Genomic DNA, 24,079 nt, shown 5'->3' with positions numbered 1-24,079 from the left:
TCTGTCCCTCATCTGTGCTCTGGACTGAGAGTCTCTTCTTGACGTGGTGGTTTTATTGAGATGCTGAATTGAAATAGAATGGTTTATGGAAATTGTGTTCTTGGTGCTAGTGATAGATTCCTACAGTTTTATTTTCCAGTTGGAATTTATAATTGATACATCACACCAGTGTCTGGGCAGATTGTGCATTCAGTGGTTTTCCCTCCTGTATCTTTCCACAGATGTGTCATCCCCACACCAGCGAGCCTCTGCCAAGATGAAACCGATAGAAGAAGGAACAGAAGATGACGATGAGGTCTTTGAACCGGCATCTCCAAATACATTGAAAGTCCATCAGCTGCCTTGATCAGAGATAGAATTCAGGTTACTGAGACGGAAGGTGTCTTGAAGAGATCTTGAAAAGTACCAGCACTTTTTCATGGCTTTTAGGTTATTCTACTTTAGTGCATCCAGACTGGTAGAGTCTGAGGGAGGAAGTGAGGAAGGGTCAAGGATGGAAGAGTTCTTTCACTTACCCTTTTTATTAGTCAGCTTTTAAAGTAATTGTTTTACTGAGCCTTCTGACTATGCCTTGTTCTCTTTTGAGATACATATTTTCACAGTCTTTTCTAGATATATTATTGTTTTAACTTAACAAATCTTAGCAGTCTCTCAATGCCTTTTCACTTATTTTTTTCCAAGTTATGATTCTTTTTCCTCACAGTCTTTTTTGTTCCATGGCAATGAGGTTGTCCATTTGATAATTTTAACAAACAATGTAAGTTTAAAATTGAGGCTAAGGTAACATGAAAAAGCAGAGAATCTCAAACTTTATTCCATATATATATATTATATATATATATATTTTATATATATATTATTTATATATATATTATATATATATTTTATATATAATATATATATAATTTTTTTTTTTTTTGAGATGGAGTTTCACTCTATCGCCCAGGCTGGAGTGTAGTGGCGCAATCTCGGCTCACTGCAAACTCCACCTCCTGGATTCACGCCATTCTCCTGCCTCAGCCTCCCGAGTAGCTGGGACTACAGGCGCCTGCCACCACACCCAGCTGATTTTTTGTATTTTTAGTAGAGACAGGGTTTCACCGTGTTAGCCAGGATGGTCTTGATCTCCTGACCTCGTGATCCACCCGCCTCGGCCTCCCAAAGTGCTGGGATTACAGGCATGAGCCACCGCGCCCAGCCTATTCCATATTTTTTTAACGGGACATTTTAGAGAAAGGTGTGATTTGACTGGTTTTATTTTTCTCCCAGGCCAGAAGTATTACTCCACTAGATCACTGTACTTAGTTGGGCACTGTGTGGATAACTTGATAATGAACAAAACTCTCATTTTACTCACATTACCCTTGTATTGTGCCATTTATAAACTGCTCTGAAACCCGAAGCTGGAAAGATAACAGATGGGTTTCTGAGCACGGGGTTAATCTCCAGCTAAACTCAACTTCCTTGGGATTTGGAGTCACCATGTTGTGCACACTCTGGTGTGGGAAACGCTTTATGTAGGGTGGGAGGACAGGGGAGTTAAATGGCTGGGCAGGTGCCACAGGATGAGGCGACTGAAAGATCCGCTTCATTCTTTGATCTGTATTCTGAAGTTCCAGATTGTTCATCTAGAGGCAGAGACGTCTCTTTTAAAAAAGTGCCAGATGCCCCGGTGCCAGAGCTGCGAACGTGAACACAGTAGAAGGCAGACGGTTTACCACAGGCCAGGCCATGGACACCCCACCCAGATACTGCAGTGAGGGCCTTGATTCCAGACCTCTCTTTTCTACTGAAATCATGGTTTAGTAAACAGTGGCATTTGGCTGGTGGGAAATGCGTAACTGGTCAGTGTGTCTGGCCAGCGTGGCTCTGGCATTTGGCCAGCACACTCCGTTGAATGAAGCTCGTTGATTGGCCATGCTGGTCATGTCTATTTTGCTTCATCCACTAGAACCAACTTTGAGTCAGTCTCCTGTTACGTTAAATGTCTAAGAAAAGTTCCAAATGAAGTTGTTTTCAGGTGAACTGAGCCAAAAGAAGCAACTCTTACCATGAGGTGATTTCTGTTAGAGGAGGCATATAAATAAGCTCATCTAGGGTCACCTCATTTTCCTAAATATGTTTTTAAAGCAATTATTTTAGTAATTTCATTTGAGTTAAATTTACATGCTCGGTCACTCATTGAGAAAATTTACACAGACTCTGAATCCAGTTCCTGACATCTTCAGATGTTGGTTTACTGACATCACAGTAAAAAGGCCACTGTCGACCGGATACAGTGGCTCACACCTGTAATCACAGCACTTTGGGGGGCCAAGGTGGGTGGATTGCTTAAGCCCAGGAGTTCAAGACCAGCCTGGGCAACATGGCTAAACCCCATCTCTACAAAAAAAATTAGCTGGGCGTGGTGGTGCATACCTGTAGTCCCAGCTACTCAGAAGGCTGAGGTGGGAGGTTCGCTTGAACCTGGGAGGTTGAGGTTGCAGTGAGCCCAGATCACACCACTGCACTCCAGCCTGGGCAACAGAGTGAGACCCTATTTCAAAAAAAGGCTGCTTTCACTGTACTGCTGCAGCAGTCTCTTCAGGTAGCTAAATTAAGAACTTGTTTTGGAGAAATGAAGCAAAGGTGAATGACAGCCTAGGCTTTGAAATTATAAAGCTCTCTCAGGTTGAACTCTCTCGCGCGCTCTCGCTCTCACTCTCGCCCTGTACCTGAGAGCACAGGTGTGACTGTGACATCATAGTGCTGAGACTACTTTCCTTTAACCATTGGGGTTAAGTTGGGCAGCCCATTTACTTTACACGCACATAAGACTAATTTACAAAATCACTCTATACAGTCATTAGATGTAACATCCTTCCCTGAGTAGAAAGTAATGCATGTGTTTGGAGGTTATTTTCTGTAATGCTGGGAACAAACCTGTTTTAAAAGCACACTGCTAAAAGTAGATGATATAAGACCATTTACTGTTTTTATTAAAGTATGTGTGTGTATCAGTGTCTCAATGTGAAGATTGTAACCTCAAGTTTAGGAATCTTAAAAGAGCCGCTTAGCCTGAATGGGAAACGTGAAACCATTTTTAAATACACACCTCTAAGGAAGAAGCCTTCCCATATAGACTTGATCTCAAAGAAGCAGATAAGAAGACAGAAAAGTGTTTTAAGTGTAAGATCTCCTATGGAGTACTTTAAATTCATTTATACAAATGAATAAGTGTATCTTTGTAGAATGCATAAATACATAGATAGAAACATGTTTGCTGCCAAAGTTCCCAATAAGATGCTTCCTGTGTTTTTTGGCCTTTACTTAGCTGAATGATCAAAGTTCAGAAAATGATCTGCAAAGGTTACTCCATGTACAACCCCAAATCTACTACTTTAAATGTAACATCAACTCAGTTGTATGAATCTGGAGTGTAATATTTATATTAGAATGTATATGTCATTTAAAATATTTTGAAAGCCCTCATAAATATTTATATTTACTAAACTAATAGCATAGACACTATATAAATCCGCAGTGATGCTTATATATCTTAAATTAGTAATAATGGGTGCTATATAATTATTTTCAGTTACTATCCCTGACTCTCTGGAATCTTCTCCATTTCTCCCTATCACTCAATTTCATTTTAATCATTGGACACCTTTGCGTTTTGCTGCTAACGGTGTGTGTATGTCACCCTCTTTATATCTGGTTTTCCCACTTGTCTGAAGCTCTCCTGATCTTAGAACCTGGAGCTGCAGATTCCTCCGTGTCAGCTCCCATCACGGCCCGAAAGACAGAGTCACTTGGTTGCTGGAAAAATCTTTGGGGAAAGCTGGTATAAGCTACACACTGACCTGTCCCCAGTGTTCCCAGGTAATGACTTGGCACTCCAGAGAAAGTTTCATGCTGTTGCGTGTGGTGGCTCCAAGCCAAGCACCTGGCATGCAGGTCAGCCCTTCCCAGCAGGGTGTGGCGTCGTCCTCTTCACAGATGCCACGTTGCAGCCCCAAGGCCCCACCATTTTGCGTTTTTTAGAAACCCATTTTCTTGGTCATTTATAAAGCTGCTTTATAGATATCTTTGATCCTGGCATGCCTTGGTTTCCTCTCCCTTCCCTCTTTCTAATCCTGGTTTCCTAACCTCCTCTTGTAGTAATTCTCAACTCAATTCAAAGTCACAAGAATTTGGAATGGTAGGATGCTGTGCGGGGAGCTCGAGGCTGAGGCATAATCACTGCTTTGGTTCTGCTCATCAGGGGACACGCTCCCTTACTCATGGCAGCCATGTTTGATTGTCACAGAGCCCCCTGAATACCCTGTCTATAGTGACACACTGTAGGTGTCATAAATTTTAAGAAACCTGCTTTTAAGTACTATTTATAGGTTTTTCTGTTATACTTGCAACCTAGTTTTAAAATACATGAGGATTTTATGAAAGCTTTATACAGACATTTATAGGAAACTCATTCTTTGATTTTAGGTGCCATTTAAATTGATAACACTTACTTTATAAAAAGATGCTTTTTGTCTGGATAGAGCCTTATAGTTTAAAATACCTTCATATATTGCCATTTGATCAAATAAATTTCTTACTTAGAAAATGTGTGTATTTTTTATTTCATTCCTCTTACATGTATCTAGCTTGTTCGAATGTCATGTCCAAAGGCCAAGGTTGTGGGGATGAGCCTGGTGCAGGCCATTGTATTCTGAGCAGACCAGCAGGGGCGGTGCTCGTGGGTTGGTCATACCTGACTTCAAAGATCCTGCCATCTTGGCTGCTTTGACTGTGAAAAAAAAAAATGGCCAGAAGGCAGCGTAGACAGTGTTGACTAGATGTAGCAATGGAGAAGCCTTCAGAGTTTTATTGATGGGACTTGGTGGGCTTCAGCTTTTTTTCCATTGCATCTGAACATTCACTCCCTTCTAGTTTCCTAAGATTCAAAAATATGAGGAGTCACATGAAGGAGTCAGAAGACCTCCCTGGATCTGTTCTGTGGTGGATGAGGGAGACAGTCTTTCTATTCTTTGAGAAACCCACATTTTCTCCCATCAGCTGTCCTAGGTATTGGAATGGAAACTTGACAGCCCATCTTTTGGCCTTGAGTGGCAAGTCCTTGGCATCTAACACACCCACCCTAGTCAACCGCAAGGATAGGCCCAAATGGAAGGAGCATCTTATACCATGAGAGGAATTAATTCTGTCACTCAACAGGCCATGGCATCTAGGCCTGATGTCTGGGTTTCCAGCCCTGAACTTCGTGCTGAGCCAGCTTTTGACCAGCTTCCCCTTACCTAAGGCTGTGCTGTAAGAGCTGGGAGTTTCCACTGATGTCCACTTGGGGGTTTTCTGTGGACAGACGTGGCTACAGCCCACCAGAAGATAAAGCTGACAGGACTTGACTATTTGTGGGAACAGAAGTGGTGGTGAGTGAGAGGAGCATGTCAGAGATTTCTGGCTTATGTTACTGCTGGTGATTCTCTGGCCAGGAACATGGCAGAGCACCAGGTTTGAATGCAAAGCCTGAGTATGTTTTCTTCATGCTAAGTTCCAGGGGCCTTGAGAATAATGAAAAGATGTCAAGCAGGCAATTGGATAAGTCAGCCTGGAACTCAGTGAAGCGATCTGGGCTGAAGATACAGATTTCCAAGTTGAAGACGTCACTGTGAGTTTACCAGCTTCCTAATACATAAAGATTTTTCTAGTTAAGGTTTTTTATTTTCCTCGTCCCTCGCCCCCCCATGAGTGAATGAATCATAATAAATGAGTGAATTTTTGATCTTTTATTTTGAAATGTGTTAACATTTGAAAGATCCGCATAAGTGAGCCAGTATTTTTTAAATGGTCAACACATGATGTTGTAAAGTCACACACATGGATATAAGATCTATTCCAAGCGCAAGCTAGACCAGTGCAGCAGCACAAAACTGCCATTAACAGGGTTTCAGACTCCACACTGCAAACAACCTTTAAGAAAGATTGTTCCTTTTCCACTCCCACTGCTTCACTTGACTAACCTTAAAAAAAAGAAAAACGAAACTATCATAGAGTTTTTTGTAGTATCAAGAATAGCCACAGTTGGCTGGGCGTGGTGGCTCACGCCTGTAATCCCAACACTTTGGGGAGCCTAAGGTGGGTGGATCACTTAAGGCCAGGAATTCAAGACCAGGCTGGGAAACATGACAAAACCCCATCTCTACTAAAAGTACAAAAATTAGCCAGGTGTGGTGGCACACGCCTATAATCCCAGCTACTCAGGAGAATCGCTGGAACTCGGGAGACGGAAGCTGCAGTGAGCAGAGATCACGCCACTGCACTCCAGCCTGGGTGACAGAGCAAGACTCTGTCTCAAAAAAAAAAAAAAAAAAAATCCACAGTTATCTCAAGATTATTAAAGTACTTACTCTGTACTCATCCCTTTTCCAAAATCTGTGTGAGGCTAGATTTTCTTCATATACTTCAACCAAAACAATATATGTTAACAATCTACTGAATGCAGAGCAGATGTGAAAATCCAGCTCTTGTATTTAGCCACACCTCTAGAAGAATTGCAAAAGCGTAAAACAATGCCACTCTACACTTTTTTGTTTTATAAAATAGTAATTTTATAAATTTTATAAATAGAAAAATGTTCTTCATGTTAACATGTACTGAGTTATTATTTTTAAGCAGAATGATGAATTTCATCATTCTCTAAGTGCCTCTGTTCCTAGCCCCTGTGGCTCTCCCCTGGTTCCTGCAATAGAACCCCACCTTGTTTCTCCACCTCTGGCCTCACTTTTTCCAGTCGACCTTTGTGCTGCTATCAGAATAATCTGAAAATTTGCCAACAGAATTGAAAACCTTCTGATGGAGCTTCCTTTCCTGCAGAGAAAAGGCCGCACTCTCTGCACGGCCACCAAGGCCCTTCCCATACCCAGTCACCTGCCCCCAGCCAAGGCAGTGACTTCTCCATCCCCTGAACTCGTCACACATGAGCCCACCTCTGCCCAAAATGCCCGCACTTCTCCATCCAGCGGTACCCCCAGGGTAAACTCCCACACCTCTGTGGATCTGCTCTTCCCTCCTTTGCTGCCCTCTGTGGCCAAGAATTTATGCACACGATATGGCTGGTTGTACAGCAGCCACGGCAGGGATGTTTGCTTAGGTCTCAATGTCTCTTCAGATCATCATTGAATCTAGCAATGCTCTTTCACTTATCTATTTGAACCCTCAACAGTACTGTCAATGTGGGAGGGCAGGCCCTGTGTCCCCTTTTTAGAAGGGAGAGAAGGTGGGTACCGTCTCACCCAAGGTCACATTGTCAGCAGGTCCCAAACATATGTGGTCTGTTCACTTTCCTAGTTCTGCCTTACAACCCTGGTTAATTTTTTCTTTTTTTTTTAGAGACAGGTTCTTGCTCTGTTGCCCAGGCTGGAGTGCAGTGGCGTGATCACAGCTCACTGCGGCTTTGAACTTCTGGATTCAAGTGATCCTCCCAGATCAGCTTCTCCAATAGCTAGGACCACAAGCGTGCACCACCATGCCTGGCTAATTCTTTTTTTTTTTTTTTTGGTAGAGATGGGATCTCACTATGCTTCTCAGGCTGTGTCTTCAACTCTGAGAAACCGACTTATTTTCTACTTATTCTACTCCTACTCTATGCTTAGGCCTTGTTCTCATTCCAGATTTGGGCCATGTTCACAGTTCCCACGTCATCTACAGCAGCGTCCTCTTGGTTGCCCTACCACTGGGTCTTGGATTTTGTTTTGTGTTTTTTGTATTTTGTTTGTTTGTTTTTGAGACAGGTTCTTGCTCTGTTGTCCAGGCTGGAGTGCAGTGGTGCGATCTCAGCTTACTGTAGCCTCGACCTGCCAGGGTCCAGTGATCCTCCCACCTCGGCCTCCCGAGAAGCTGGGACTACAGGCGTGTGCCACTATGCCCCACTAATTTTTGTATTTTTTGTTGAGATGGGGGTCTCACCATGTTCCCAGGCTGGTCTCGAACTCCTGAACTCAAGCGATCTGCCTGTCTTGGCCTCCCAAAGTGCTAGGATTACAAGCGTGAGCCACTGTGCCAGCTGGATCCTGGATATTAAACACTACGTTAATATTTTCTTGCTATTCACCAAGGACAAATATATCCCACTGACTTCCAAGTTCTCCCAGCCTTCTTCTTCATCCTGTCATGAGAAAATTTACCTCTTTCCCACTTTTAGTTATGTCTTTCTGATTTTCTTCGTCTATTCGCTCGTCCCAGCTGCCTGTTAAATGCCATGGTGCTTATCATTGCTGGGCCAGTGCACAGGGCCTGCTCCCAGGAGGACACCTTGACTCAGGATTTTACCCTCTGACTCCTTGATTGGCAGGCCAACAGAACCAAAAGTGGTTCGAACTGAGCTAAACTATCTCACATCTGAGTCAGTGGAGGTCCCACGACTGTAAAACAGCTCTTATAAGAAGGGACCTTGGGCGGGGAAGTGATGGTAGCCATTTAATTCTTGATATTTATCTGCAAATGATGAAATCATACTGAGCTGTTCACAACTGTTGGTGACTACATTATAATTATTCCATTTGTGTAGAGACTGGCTGAGGCAAGACCGCAGAAGGATCTCAGACAGGGAACAAACCTCAGGTTCAGCCTCCCAGCGGGCCAGCTACACTGTACAGAAAACAGAATTACAATTCACTCATCTGCTATGACATTACTTCTCTTAAAATTGTTTCTGTAGGCCGGGTGCAGTGGCTCACGCCTGTAATCTCAAGGAGGTGGCTTTGGGAGGCTGAGGCAGGGAGATCCCTTGAGCCCAGGAGTTCAAGACCAGCCTGGCCAACATGGCGAAATCCTGTCTCTACAAAAAAAATGCAAAAATGAGCCAGGCGTGGTAGTGCACGCCTATAATCCCAGCTACTTGGGAGGCTGGGGTGAGAGGATTACTTGAGCCTGGGAGGTGGAACTTGCAGTGAGTCGAGATCATGCCACTGCACTCCAGTGTACTCTGGGCAACGGAGTGAGACCCTATCTCAAAAAAAAAAAAAAAATCGCTTCTGTTGTCTTGGAGACCTAATTTTTTTCAACGTGCTTCCCACTACTTTTGTTGTTCTCACCTGATCTCTTCTAACTTTTCTTGTTAGTGCTGATATGTTTTGTTAGTAAGAACAATTAGGTGTAATGGGAGATAGTGAGAACAGCATGTATTGAGTGCCTATTATTTACCAGAGGCTGCATTTAAAATACATGATTTAGTATTTTCACAACAATTCTGCAAGGTAGTTATTATGATCACCACTTTGCAGAGAAGGAAACTGAAGCTTAAATAGATTGAGTTTACCAAGACAGTTCAGCAAATCACAAAGCCAGGACTTCCTCCTGGACCCCTCAGACCGAGGCCTGCCTGTCTGCAGCCCCCTTTCTCTCCAGTGCCCCTGGAGGTTGAGTGTGAGGCCACCAGTGTATCTGGTTCCCAGTTACTTTCCTTAGGTTATCAAGGAGTTTTCATGCTAAAATAGAAAAATGTAAGACTTTCTATTCTTTGTACATGTATTTATGTAGAGGGTCATTTTCTTAGAAAAAAAAATTAAAATCTGACATTGGCCTTTAAAATGATTACCAATTCCTGTGAAAAAATGGGGTCCTAGTATATTTTGTCCCAAACTGATTTCTTATCTACATTGTTTACCTCCATTTGCCTCATAGATGGAAGCAGCTGAAAAGCACAGGCCTGAAAAAGGAGGCAGAGTCCTTCTGCCCTGGACGTGGCTTGGAGGTGGGACAGAAGCGGTTCTGAGCGCTGGCTCTGACAGTGTGATTTTAGGCCAATTGTGAAGCCTGCAGAGCCACTGTGTCCTCACATGTACACTCGAACCTTTCCTAACACATAGCTTGCACCCAGTACATGTTTGTCCTCCTCTTTCCCTTTTTCCTTTGTCAAGTCGAATCCTTAAGCCTTCTGGAATCTTGGCAGCCACAGTCCTTGTAAAGAGCCTTGTAAAGGTCAGTGCCAGGACCCACAGGACGGACAGGACAGGGGATTACTACCAAGGCTCCTTCTGCTTACAGCAGAAATGGCTGGAGGCATGGGCGGCCCACACTCACGGCTGCAATCCCTCTGGACCTGTTTGCCTGGAGCAAAGAGAAGAGCCAATTCCAACTTAGACAAGTGGCTTCAGAAAGCACTAGGCAGAGAGGAGGCTGCAGAGACCTCTCTGAGGCAGCCAGTGGATAGAAAGCACTGGTGTAACAGTGAAACAAGAAAAGAACTAACACAACTAACTCCATTTGTTTAAAGGGCCTGTACGCATTCCTGCACGTAGCCTAGGATAATTTTAGAGAACTAAGATAAAACACAAAAACAGCAATCCTGTAGCTTTTGAAACCAGCTCTGGGAATAAAGGGGAAGTATATATATTTTAAAAAGCAAACCAACTATTTTGTTAAAGGTTTACAGGAGCATTGTGACCTGACCAAGGACAAGGAAGTTCTGAACCTCCTCAGACCCTTGCTGGCACTCAGATGTCTGCGATTATTGGTCACCTCTTGATCCAAAAAAGTTATGTTGAGGATTAACTTTCTTTTTATTTTGAGACAGAGCCTCCCTCTGTTGTCCAGGCTGGAGTGCCGTGGCGCTATCACAGCTCACTGCAGCCTTGATCTCCTGGCTTCAAGCGATCCTACCACCTCAGCCTCCCAAGAAGCTGGGTCTACAGGCACGCATCACCACGCCTGGCTAATTTTTGTATTTTTTGTAGAGATGAGGTTTTGCTATGTTGCCGGGGCAGGATGCTGATGCTGCTGTTAAGGACCACAGTTTGAGGTCCTCTTGACCAGTTTGAGGTCTGATCGTTTGAGTCCTGATCGTTTGAGTCCACCCCCGTCCCCATTGGGCAGATGAAAAACACAGCCAGGAAAATTGAACCCAAGAAAAACTAGAACCCACGTATTCTTGTTCACAGTCCAATTAAAAGCAACTTGTATTTATTGGCTCCTGGCCAGTAGTTTTCAGACTTTTTATAAAACAGTCACTCAGGGAACCAGTTAAAAGTCTAGCTCCAAGAGCCCACCCTCACAGATACTGACACAATACACCTGCTGGGACAGTGGGTTTAGCCTGGGCTGCACGTTGGGATTAAAGATTCTGATGCCATTCATCTGGGCAGTGGGAGTCTTAAAAGCTCCCCAGATGATTCATATGGATAGGAACGTTGAGAAACTCTGGTCTGGGGTGAGGTCCAGGAATTTCCCTTGCACAAGCATGCCAGGTGATTGGGTGGAACTCCTGGCAGGTCCAGGCTTTGCAGGCTAGTGCATTCATAGCCTTGCTCCCCACTGTAAGAAACATGGCCAGGTGCAGTGGCTCACGCCTGTAATCCCAACACTTTGGGAGGCCACAGCAGGTGGATCACTTGAGTTAGGAGTTCCAGACCAGCCTGGCCAACATGGTGAAACCCCGTCTCTACTAAAAATACAAAAATTAGCCAGGCATGGCGTGCGCCTAAAATCCCAACTACTCAGAAGGCCGAGGCAGGAGAATTACTTGAACCTGGGAGGTAGAGGTTGCAGCAGTGAGCTGAGATTGCACCATTGCATTCCAGTCTGGGCAACAAAAGCAAAACTCTGTCACAAAAAAAAAAAAAAAAAAAAAAAAAAAAAGGCCGGGTGCGGTGGCTCACTCCTGTAATCCCAGCACTTTGGGAGGCCAAGGTGGGCAGATCACGAAGTCAGGACATCGAAACCATCCTGGGCAACATGGTGAAACCCCGTCTCTATTAAAAATAGAAAAATTAGCCGGGCGTGGAGGCATGTGCCTGTAATCCCAGCTACTTGGGAGGCTGAGGCACGAGATTCGCTTGACCCGGGAGGTGGAGGTTGCCGTGAGCCGAGATCATGCCACTGCACTCCAGCCTGTGCAACAGAGTAAGACTCTGTCTCAAAACAAAAAACAAAACCAGAGAAACACAGTGGAGCAGGATGAGACTGAAAGTGGGTTTGGAGAATGACTAGTAGAAATGGGTGGCATGGATGGAAACATTCAGACGGAAGCAAATGTGGGCAATCACATTGGTGTGTGATTTTGATCCTTTCAACTCTCCTACTCAATTCCTTGTCTTCCTGGCACTTCCTAAAGAGTCAGAAGGAAGCTTACTGCCTGGTTCTGGTGACTGGAAGAAGAGAATGATTCAAATCAGAATTCTGAGATGTCTTTCCTAACTAGCTCCAAGCCTCGTTGTGGCCCAAGTAGTTAATGTAATCTCCCTGAACCCATCTGTAATATAGGCATATTGATATCTGCCATCTTAGTCTTAGGAGGGTTTTGTGAGAATTAAATTTTAAAGCACCATGTCACCGATAAAGCACTATAAAAGTAAAAGCTATTATTACATTAATCAGTGACACATAAATGGAAGCTGAAGGTAAAAAATGTATTTCTTCATTAAATTATACCTGAAAACTCTTTTCAGAACTTGTATCTAATTTGTCCTTGTTTCTAGAGGCACACATTTAAATCGAATACTTAGAATACCTGGGTGTGATATCAGCATTTTGACAAGATATTGTTTCTTCTCAACTAATGGAAGTATGGGCAGCCCTATTAAGATGTCTGAGTGAGAAGAGGAACATCAAAGTTTTCAGTAATAAAATCCCAATGAAGAAGTCTTGCATTTCTTATTTCTTTTTCTTTTTTTTAGTGACAGTCTCACTGTGTCTCCCAGGCTGGAGTGCAGTGGTGTGATCACAGGCACTACAGCATCGAACTCCTGGTCTCAAGCAATCCTCCTGCCTCAGCCTTCCAAGCAGCTGGAATTACTGACACAAGCCATCATGCCCAGCTAAGGTTTTGTAGAATCAGGCTGTATTAGTCCGTTTTCATGCTGTTGATAAAGACATACTTGAGACTGGACAATTTTACACAAGAAAGAGGTTTAATGGATTCACAGTTCCACATGTTTGGGGAGGCCTCACAATCATGGTGGAAGATGAAAGGCATGTCTCCCATGGTGGCAGACAAGAGAAGGGAGCTTGTGCATGGAAACTCCCCTTTATGAAATGATCAGATTTCATGAGAATTATTCACTATCATGAGAATAGCATGGGAAAGACCCAACCCCATGATTCAATTATCTCCCACGGGGTCCCTCCCACAACACCTGGGAATTGTAAGAGCTACAATTCAAGTTGAGATTTGGGTAGGGAAACAGCCAAACCACATCACAGGGTCTCACTATGTTAATCAGGCTGGTCTTGAACTCCTGGCCTCAACTGATCCCTCTGGGTTGGCCTCCAAAGCACTGGGATTACAGGTGTGAGCCACCGTGCTTGGGAGAAGTTTCATATTTCTCATAGCTTGAAAGATGGGGGAGAAACGTATGGGGTAATAATGCAGTATGATTATTTAATGTAATTGAATGTTTACAGTCCTGTGGTTTCTTATTACAAGAAGACTTTTAGAAATACTTTTTTCTAGACAAATTACAAATATCTGATTATCTCTTCAGTATTGTGAGCTCTGTGTTGACAGCCCCTGTCTTCTGCATAAGAGCTCAAAAGGCATTACTTATAATTACACATTTTTTCAGTCAGAAATTTTCCTAGGTAAGTTTATCAATCATGTGGATATTCAGATACTCGAGTATTGTAGCTATGAGGGGATATAAAAGAATATCTGTTTCAGAGAGCAAGTGAAGAGTGCCCTCTGGTGGTGTCAAGCAACAACTGAACTGCATCATGTTCAATCTTTATTCAGAATTACTAAATTCCAGTTCTTCTACATTCTTAAAAGTCGGACTTTCACCTTAACCATAAGGAATTTTTACACTTCTAAAGGCCCACTGCACAGTGGAGTACATTATGACATGCTTTTTAGATTGTGTTACTTAGGACATCTTTTACATAAGCCTTGGAGAAAATTTTAGTAGGGATAGTGTTCCATTAAGAAATAATGTCTTACTAAAAAGAAACACTGGAGGTTGTCAATATGGTCCCTTTAAATGGGATCTCTTTTTAAATTATTTTTTAGTTTTTGTGGGTACATAGTAGGCGTGTATATTTACAGGGTACATGAGATATTTTGGTACAGGCATGCAATGCGTAATAATCACATCATGGAAAATTGAGTATCCATCTAAATGGGATCTCTTGTATAATCTGACATTGACCCACAGTCTTTTATTACTTGTTGTTGTTGTTGTTTACTGATTCCATTCTAAAGGAACTCGTGGACTCTTCTCCAGCAGATTTTGGGAATAACCATCTAGGATGGTCAGGTATGATCCTAGATGGAGACAGACTATTGAACCAGATGCCAGTCCAGAGTCCCTTCCCACTGTTTGGTTTTATGTTACATTTTCCCCAGCAATGAGTTTCCCCATTAATGTTGTGCAGCCTCAACAAACAAAAGCCCACCTAAGGAAGTACAGCGTGGACCGGGCACGTCGTCAGAACACCACAGCAGGAGCTTCTCACATGGCAGCCCCTCCTCTGCATTTTCCAAGATTTTTACTGTGAGGAAATTATGATTATAATTAGATTTTTATTAATATAGTTTTAAGTGGATTTTTTGGGTGAGTTTGATTGCTTTTGGGCAGAAGCAGTTTAACAGGGGACTAGCAAAACTAGTATCTGAACTAGTTAATGAAAGTTGTGGAGAATTAGTTTCATGAAGAAATGAGAGAACTTGAAGAGCCAATGTGGAGATTGATAACTATAAGGGCTTAATATGTGGCCCGATGATCTCAATGAAAGAGAGTGGTAAATGACCAGGCGCCGTGGCTCACATCTCTAATCCTAGCACTTTGGGAGGCTGAGGTGGGTGGACTGCCTGAGCCCAGGAGTTCAAGACCAGCCTGGGTAACAACATGGCAAAACGCTGTCTCTACTAAAAATACAAAACATTAGCTGAGTGTGGTGGCGCGCACCTAAAATCCCAGCTACTCGGGAGCCGAGGCACAAGAATCACTTGAACCCGGGAGGCAGAGGTTGCAGTGAGCTGAGATCACGCCATTGCACTCCAGCCTGGGTAACAGAGCGAGACTGCGTCAAAAAAAAAAAAAAAAAAAGAAAGTGATAAATAACACTTGAAATATCTGACATACTGGCAGTGAGGGAGAGGCCACAATTCTAGAAGGTGGAAAAGCAGTATGAAAGGACAGGTCAACAATATGTCTATTTGCACCAAGTCAAACAGAAATGTGGTTTGATTCTCAAGTGTGAAAGTCTTTCCCTGGACTTTGACTTTGGGCATTGTCCTTACGTTAATAGGTGTGGGTCCAGCCTCTTCTTTCTTCTGGACAAAAGAAAACAAACCATGTGATTTGGGGTGTAAGCAAAACCTCCAAGGTTGGAGTTTGTGTTTTAAAGAACTTTTACAAACTGGAGCAGGCGGATATAGCTACAGATGCTGAGCAGCTCAGAAATTAAGTAGAAATGGAGGCCCTTGACCTTCAGAAACAGCCCATATCTTCAAGAAATTTTGAGTAATTTTAGAAACAAAATACACTATAAATACAATAAACTATCCTATATTGTGTTAAGAAACATGCCTGCTATGCAGCCACAGAAACATTTACTATTTTCCAGACAGTCCAAATTAATTCAGAAAGTGTGTGTGTGTGTGTGTGTGTGTGTGTGTGTGTGTGACAGAGAGAGAGAGAGAGAGAGAGGATTAGAAAGGGCAACATACTGGTTTCTAAATTGAGGATGACAGAAATTACATTTGAACAACTGTGAAAGTTTTAAGAATTTTCAATTATTTCTAGAAAGCAAAGCAAACAAGAAACCCCACAGAGTTTTTGAGGAATATTTTACAAAAATAACAGGCAATCAGGAGCAGAATCGATCACAAAATGGTGGCTATCACACAGCACTGCTTTGATTTAGTAGCCTAGCAAGCAAAAGCTTCATACAAAGGTCCTTACAAAAGGCTTATACAGGAGACACAGACAGGGGTAGGAAACGTAGTAAAGTACTCTGTGTACAGAGAAGGACAGCCTGGGATTCCGGCTGGGTCTTCCTGTTATCCTAAATGTGCCTTACAGCTATTCTTTATTCGGGGAAAAAAAAAAAAAAAAAAAAGCAGCATTAATTACATAAGCATATTGGACTATTTAATGATCAAATTATTCTATGTATAAACACTGGCCAGGCGTGGTGGTTCACACCTATAATCCCAGGACTTTGGGAGGCCAAGGCAGGTGGATCACCTGAAGTCAGGAGTTCGAGACCAGCCTGGCTAACATGGTGAAACCCTGTCTCTGCTAAAAATACAAAATCAGCCGGATGCAGCGGCACGTGCCTACAGTCCCAGCTGGAGAATTGCTTGAACCGGGGAGGTGGAGGTTGCAGTGAGCCGATTGCGCCACTGCACTCCAGCCTGGCGACAGAGTGAGACTACATCTCAAAAAAGAAAAAAAAAAAAATCACCCGCATGTGTGCCTCTCTCTCTCTCTCTGTGTATAACCAGAAGAAAATTAATAAAAAATGCTAATGGTTATTTCTAGGCGATGGGATTATGTATAATTTTTTTTTATAAAGATTTTCAGTCAGGTGTGGTAGCTTGCACCTGTATTCCCAACACTTTGGGAGGCTGAGGTGGGATCCTTGAAGCCAGGAGTTAAAGACCAGCCTGGCTAACATAGTGAAACTCTGTCTCCACAAAAAATTTAAAAATTGGCTGGGTGGGGTGGTTCATACTTGTAATTCCAGCACTTTGGGAGGCCAAGGCAGAAGGATCAACTGAGCCCAGGAGTTCAAGACCAGCCTGGGCCATAAGATAGTAAATTTTTGTTTTGTGATATTACCACCTCTACAAAAAACGCAAAAAATTAGCCAGGCGTGGTGGTGTAGGCTTATAGTCCCAGCTATTGGGAGGCTGAGCTGGGAGAATCACTTGAGCCTGGAGAGGTTGAGGATGCAGTGAGCCGTGGTTGTGCCGCTGCACTCCAGCTTGGGTGACCAAGCAAGACCCTGTCTCACAGAAAGAAAAAAAAAATTCCATATACTAAATATAAATTAATAAAAGCTGTTATTGGTTACTTTCAGATGATGGGATTATGTGTATTTTTAAGGTTTAAAGGTTTTCCATATTCTCTAAAGTACAAAAAGCCCTACACATTCAAAGAAAAGTGAATCATACATGGTTGTACAAGAATGTGAATATACTTAATAATCAAAAATGGTTAAGGCTAGGCATGGTGGCTCACACTTGTAATCCCAGCCCTTTGGGAGGCTAAGGAGGGAGGATTGCTTGAAGCCAGGAGTTCAAGACCAGCCTGGGCAGCAAAGCAAGACTCCATCTCTATTAAAAAAAAAAAAAATTAGCTGGGCATGGTGCACATCTGTAGTCCAGCTACGCAAGAGGCTGAGGTGGGAGGATCGCTCAAGTCCAGGAATTTGAGCCCACAGTAAGCTACGACTGCACCACTGCACTCCAGCCTGGGCAACAGAATGAGACCTCATCTTAAAAAAAAAAATGGTTAAGATAGTAAATTTTATGTTATGTGATTTTACCAGAATTTAAAATAAAATAAAATAAAAAAGAAGAGTCATAACAGATCATCAAAAAAAAAATAAATAAATCATCCAGGTGAAGATAGGAAAATAAGTTTGATTGTGGAACTGGCCAATTTAAAGAACTCTATAGTTTTATCAAATGGTTTGTTATAGTACATCAATACTGCATTCATGGTTTGATAAATCTACATTCATATTTTAGATATTTGGTACTGATAAAATTTGCCCTTTTCTTTTCAAATTCTTTATTAGAAAAAACTTGTAGAAAAATTCTAAAATGATTTCTTCAATAGGCTTTGAATATTTTGCTTCAGACCACTCTTCTGACCACATGAAGTATGTGTCTTTATTCACAAGCTTGCACAATCCCTGCTGGACAATTCTGAGTGATGGCAGCTCCCACCTTTCCTTCTTCCTTCACTTAGACTGCATTTATTCAGCATCTGTATTGTTGGAGTAAGTTCCATGTTAATACTCACCACTGAGGATATGTTAATACCACTTAACTTATGCTCCAACTGATGTAAAACACTGCCTAAACGGCCTTTTATCCTTTCACTTAACTTAGTAAGAACACACATCATAAAAAATCTCCAAAACCCATCATAAATGCCAACGTTATATGTTTTATTTTTAATCAAGTAATTTTTTTAAACCTCAACATATCCATAATTGACAGAATAAGACATTAGGCATGAAATGAGAATATAAAACCCAGAGTGTACAGAAAGGCAAACAGTGCTTTAGTCCCTCCAGATGACTGCACGTGAGTGAAACGCATTCCAAACATCTACCCCTTTTTTGTCTTTTAAAAACATACAGTTCAAGTGTTTTTATTTTCACTTGTAAACAACATGAGTCAAAATGGACAATGAGGTAATCTAAATACTACACAGGATAATTTAAAAACACTAGATAAAACACCATTATTAAAGACATATAAAAATCAGGGTTCACTTTGGTCTCTAGTATGGTTAGTTGTTAATACCAAAAAGCAACACATACTAATTGAAGCCAGCTTGGTGGTAGGTGCCAGTGGTTGATAGATGTGATTCAAGAGGTAGTTAACACCATCATTTTCAAGCTGGTAACTCTCACAAGTGTTAAGCCACAGATGCATTAAATATCATAATACTTCTCACAGTACAGTACTTTACCATAACTTGCAGCTTTGTTCCAAATATAAAATTTAAAAATGAATCATAGGTCAACTTCTCACTCTAACTGAACAATTAAGACACAGATCATACAACCACCACATCTTAAAGAGGCTGTTGACAGCTATGTAAGACAGAGTTTGATGCTTTTAACAAGATGTTCTTCTCTAAAACAAATAAATCTCATTAAGACATCTAGAAAATTAAAGTCAGTGCAGCTGCACTTGTACATACTTTCCCAAATTTTACAACCAAAGGGGAAATACACATATATATTTTATGATAAACATTTCTTAGAGAAAACAGATAAATTAATTTAAATTAACTTTAAGACTTAATGAGATTTCCCATGTCCTGTATAATTCATCTTATAGTGAATGTTACAAAGTCTATTAACACTTATGGGCTCCTATTCACAAACTAAATACAACCAGCAGTAACTTGGGGCCACACTGGTGCAAAATAAAACTGAGCCAGAATAAAAAAAGTATCGGCAATATTGGAGGTGGACTGATGCTAATAACATGACACTTCTTGAACTTTTTTCTTACATTGCACGCTAAACTTCCAAGTTATAAGCAGGTAAAAATCTTTCTAAATCTTTCAACTGCAAAAATACATCCAAGGCCTTCTAGTGAAGACTAGAAACCCAAGTATAAAAATGTTTTCATTATAGTCTGCCATGTAGCAAATGATCAGCTTACAGGGCTAAGAGACTGGCAATGCATCTTGTTTAGGAATTACATTTGTGTTGACATGAGGGTGAGGTCAAGAGATAACTTAATTCACAGACCTGCTGCCCCACCATTAGTAAACCCTGCAAAGTGATGCTTCACACAGACCCTTTTCCCTCAATAGCTAGTAATGGCATTGCATGTTCATTCCTTGGCAAGCCAGTGCTAGTTAGTTATGTGCCTGGGGCTATAATGCTGCAATACGCTTGGCTTCAGGGCAGCACAGACAGTAAATGAAGGACATTGGCATCTTTTAAACTCTTTGCCTAGCATGAATACCTGCATACACCAACCCCTCTCCTTGCTACCCCTTCCAACCTCCACCTCTGGGCAAAGTGATGCTTCTAAGACTGCTTCCGTGTTCTGTTTTGCTTAAGTTGAACAGTGCCCATAATTCTTTAAACTAAATACATGATTATTTTAAGGAAATGTTTGGAGACTTTGCTAACTAAAACGAGATGCTTCATTATTCACAAGTGTTTGTCAGAAACATGCAGTTGTGAATTGCTATTTATAATACAGATAAAAAGGTTCTGTACCAGAGAATTATCAGCCACCTGTAAGGCTGGAACAGCATACATACAGGTGTGCTATGCATCAACTATGAGGTAGCCTTTTGCTGTAAACAGAGTAATATTTTACCTATGTAAATGAACAATGTGTTCACATCAGTGATATTCACATATACACAGAGTTGAGGGAATCTGCTTTAGAGGAGTTTTCACATGAAATAAAAATAGGATAACTGATATCTGATATTCAAAAATTTTGATCTGTGTCAAACTCAGAGGTAGTTACTATCATCAGTACATAATACTTATATAAAGGTAAAAGTTATTTGGTTTGTTTTGAGTAAGCAGGACTGTAGACTAGTCTGTAAAGAAACAACAAAAATATTATATGGTATGTTCCCTGAGCAAAGTTCTTTGTCCTGAGTATGTTATGTAATAGTGATAATATTCTCATATAAAAAATAAACCCCAACTTTCAACCATAAGATAGGTTTGGTATGTGCTCTTAGTTTAGTCTGGTAAGATGATGAAAAGGATTTCAAATTGCACCCATAAAGACCATAGTTCTCAAGTGTTTCTATTTTACCATAATTTTAGCTCTGAATTTCTTTTTGTGAACAGGAAATGTCCAATTTTGAAGTCCATAATTTCCTGTTTCCATAAGGTGAAGGAACTTTGGTTTGAATTTTCAAAGTGACTTATCTATCATGTTTTGCATTTTTACTGTTAACCTGCTTATTATGCCTGCTAAAAATTGAGCAACGCTTATCATGTTTTGCATTTTACTGTTAACTTGCTTATTATGCCTGCTAAAAATTAAGCAATGCCACTTTGATTTGTCTACATAATTTAAATAAGTTTGAAATCCTCACATAAGGCAAGGAAGCACTTCTCTACAGCTATATCACATTCAATATCGTCAAAGGTAAGCTTTGCATCACAGCACACCGATATTTCAGTGTATACCACGCAGATTCTCACAATCACTGTTGTGAAATTCAAGCTGAGTTGTAAAGGACTGGCAACCCAACCTGAGGCATTTTCTTCTTATGGTGGCTTGCTGAAACAGCAGCAACTATACATGTCTCCCATGACAGGACAGGCGGGAGAGGAAGTAGAAACTGTTCAGCAGAATATGTCTCATTTGAGTCATGCTATTTTTATTTAATTATCTGAGCTTACACCAACAGGCCCATACATTATAATTATAATGCTTAATCTTATTCCCAATATTAAGCACTATAATTAACTGGTACCTTCTTGCAGATGTTTCAGAAATTTGCCCATAACATCTAGAGCCAGGATGACCCCAAAATAATTTTTTTTTCCATGACCGAAACCTAACAGGACCAATACTATGACTGGCCCCTAGCCAGTTTATCACTCTAACTGAGAACCAACCTGAGAAGACTCTCCCTGGCACTGAATGTTCATCCTGTATCCACCATATAGGTTACTTCAGAATAAGCATTGAAGGTCACTTCCATAAGATCAAAGTTACTGTATAAAATACTTCTAGCTCTCTGGTGGGAGAGGTTTGGTACCTCTGCCCCAGGCTTGTCACTCTTGTTAACTGCCACTAAATGCTGCACTTTTTCATATCATTTGCAGGTCATATATATTGGGCAACTGTGAACATCCACTTAATTTTAATTCTCAACCCCAGTATTTAATTCATTTCTGTGCTGCTTGTTTTAGAAACAAATTAGATAACTCTCCAGGAGGAATAAAAACAACCACCAAAAATATATGCCAAACAATTGGAGTTCTCTAAGGTCTTTAGTAGTAAATAAGGAGGGCTCCCTGCTCTAAAGCAATGGGTAGAAGATTGACTTAGCCAAGGGAAGCTGCTGTTGTCACACAATCCCTTACAACCCTCACAACATGGAAAAGGTTACAAGAAGCTGGTATTAAAATACTACTGAAAACAAGCCACTAAGATTATCCTCCCCTTCATTTCTCTTAATAGGCATCTAATTTTACAATCAAACATAGAATTTAAAACAGTGAAATATCGGCCCAAATTACACATTCATTGTCTTTTCTGGAGTTATGTTATCCCAGAATCAAAAAAGCTTATGGCAGTCAGAGGCATATGAAGTTAAGGTACTGCCTTCAAAAAGGGGGGAAAAATTACTCCTCCAGAGATTTCAAGAAAAAGAGGCAATCCCAAATTCGGGAGAACTGGATGTCTTAAAAACCTTTAGTACCCCATAATTGGCAGCTCTGAGATCTGAAGTATCCTTTGGTTCACACAAAAGGTAACAGTCATGTTTTTATTTTTATATAATATAAAAGAAGTGGTATTTCAAGAAAACTCCAGTGGGTTAAATTTAAAACTATCTATAATGCTTCACATGGGTTTTCAATTCTTGGAAATATCCAATTATATGAGAGAGGGTGTGTGCTTTGATCTATACACAAATATATAAAGACAAAGGCTCTTTATATATATGTCTACATTCCTATATAAAAATCCTCATGTACACACACAGACTCAGGCTCTCTCCCTCTCATACATGCACATATTGACAGAATCTTATTCTCTGAATTAACATAAAACATGACACCCTGCTCAAATGTAATTTGCTTAGAGTGATTTGTCTGTTTAAAAAATTCACAGTTCCCCAATAGTAGTTAAAATCCCAGGTCAGCTACTGCTTGTGAAATACTGTTCCCCTATACTTGCATGAGGTAGACTTTGCAACCGGGTAAAGGAAAGAACATATGAAGAAGACCTGTTATGTCTTTTTCCTTTTTTGAACTGAAGGCCCCTTTTTGCTTTGCTCTTCTGGTGCTGTAGATGACTTTGTGGAGGAAGCCTCTTGAGGTGACCTGCCTGACCGTTCTGAGATCTCTGCCCTAGCCTCCTGAGGAAACGGTGGTGATGTAGAGCCATGCCCGCCTCCCACTTCTCGAGGGAGAGTTGAAGTGCATGGCTGGGATTCTGCTTCCTGTCTTCCCTGAGAACTCGCGGGTGGCTGTGCAACATTTTTATGTGGGCAGTTTGCCACCATGTGCATGATGCTCTGACAGTAATGGCACTTCTTTGGCTGAGGAGGTAGACTACATTCCTTAGCATGATGATCAAGGCCACCACAGTTGTAGCATCTACAAGGAAAAAAGATGAAAACATCTCAGAAGTAGGCAGCATGTATCCAAAAACACATTTTCAAATGTGAAAACACACAAACTATCAATGAGATAAGCTTATTTTAATATGCCTTCTTAAAAGCATTTATCATTGTTTATACTGGTTACACTGTTGGTTCGAAGACTATCATCACCAAAATGTTCTGGTGAGGTTAAAAACTTAGTTGTGTGAGACACAACTAAACACAGTGAAAAACAAGAGTATTAAAACATGTAAGAATATTTAATCACTTCCATATAGAAAGGATTCCTTTAAATTTGACACTATCTGGTCATTTTAAAAGAACCGTTTAGCCCACTAGAGGGCAGCGAATATTCAACAAAAAAACAACCAGCCAGTTTTAAAAACCAAGAGTGTAGAAATACAGCTGTTGGCATGATACAAAGTGGCAATTCACTCAGAAATTGGCAAAATTTTAGACCAAATTAAATTTTAAGAGTTTGACACTTCTTTGAATGTTAATTATTTTGACTGTAGAAACCAGCTAAACTGGAAAATTTTTTTTCCTTTGTATAAAATTAAGTAATGCAGTGAAATTTGATATATAAGTCTAGTCAGAAAGTCAGGATGATATCTGGCAAATTACCAAGTAATTTTAGAGCAGTAGAGTAAATGTCTGAATCAGAATAGTGCTAAAAAAAGAAAGCTTCTAAATACTTAGATTGAATTAATAAAGGTTCATGCTAGTTCAATGATGAGAAAAGTTAACTTTCTTTTCTTTTTGTAAGAAATTAGCTTTCTTTTAGGGTGATCTCTTTTAAGTTAAAATAAATGGAAATCCGTCCATAATATGTGAATGCACACTGGGGACATGGCTTTGTATTAGATGTTTGAAAGTTCAGCTTTTAGCTAGGCAAGGAAAGCTAAGCAAGAAAATTTTTTCAGAGGTATATTTGTTCAATCAAATTTTCTTCTAAAATTTTATATTAAAAGTAACAAAAAACCGTAAGTGGAAGAAACTAAAAAATTTATATTTACCAAAGGTTTTAAATCTGATTTTAAATACAGAATTTGTTTAATGACTTGTCTCCAAATGAAATATTTTAA

The 24,079-nt window shown here is 40.9% G+C and overlaps 2 protein-coding genes across 8 annotated transcripts in view; one reads left to right on the top strand and one right to left on the bottom strand.

Annotated features, from left to right (window-relative positions):
• Positions 1 to 4,591, top strand: part of BVES (blood vessel epicardial substance) — a 38,607-nt gene extending 34,016 nt beyond the window's left edge. Inside the window, exon 8 of the mRNA XM_002817195.5 lies at positions 222 to 4,591. Within this exon, the coding sequence (XP_002817241.1) occupies positions 222 to 346 (125 nt within the window). The 3' untranslated portion in view covers positions 347 to 4,591. The remainder of the gene's footprint in view (positions 1 to 221) is intronic.
• A 13,164-nt stretch (positions 4,592 to 17,755) lies between these two features.
• The window catches only part of LIN28B (lin-28 homolog B), a 141,076-nt gene continuing 134,752 nt past the window's right edge, over positions 17,756 to 24,079 (bottom strand). For 3 of the 7 annotated variants that reach the window (XM_024249173.3, XM_054557924.2, XM_024249176.3), the window contains one exon: positions 17,760 to 22,989. In XM_024249173.3, the coding sequence (XP_024104941.1) occupies positions 22,620 to 22,989 (370 nt within the window). In that variant the 3' untranslated portion in view covers positions 17,760 to 22,619. Of the gene's footprint in view, positions 22,990 to 24,079 lie in introns of all 7 variants that reach the window. The other 4 variants (XM_054557925.2, XM_054557926.2, XM_024249174.3 and 1 more) reach the window with 4 other exon arrangements.

Source organism: Pongo abelii, chromosome 5, assembly GCF_028885655.2.
Source record: "Pongo abelii isolate AG06213 chromosome 5, NHGRI_mPonAbe1-v2.0_pri, whole genome shotgun sequence".
In the NCBI taxonomy this organism is placed as follows: domain Eukaryota; kingdom Metazoa; phylum Chordata; class Mammalia; order Primates; family Hominidae; genus Pongo; species Pongo abelii.
The sequence above is the reverse complement of the archived record's forward strand: the minus strand, read 5'-3'. Positions and strand labels throughout refer to the sequence as shown.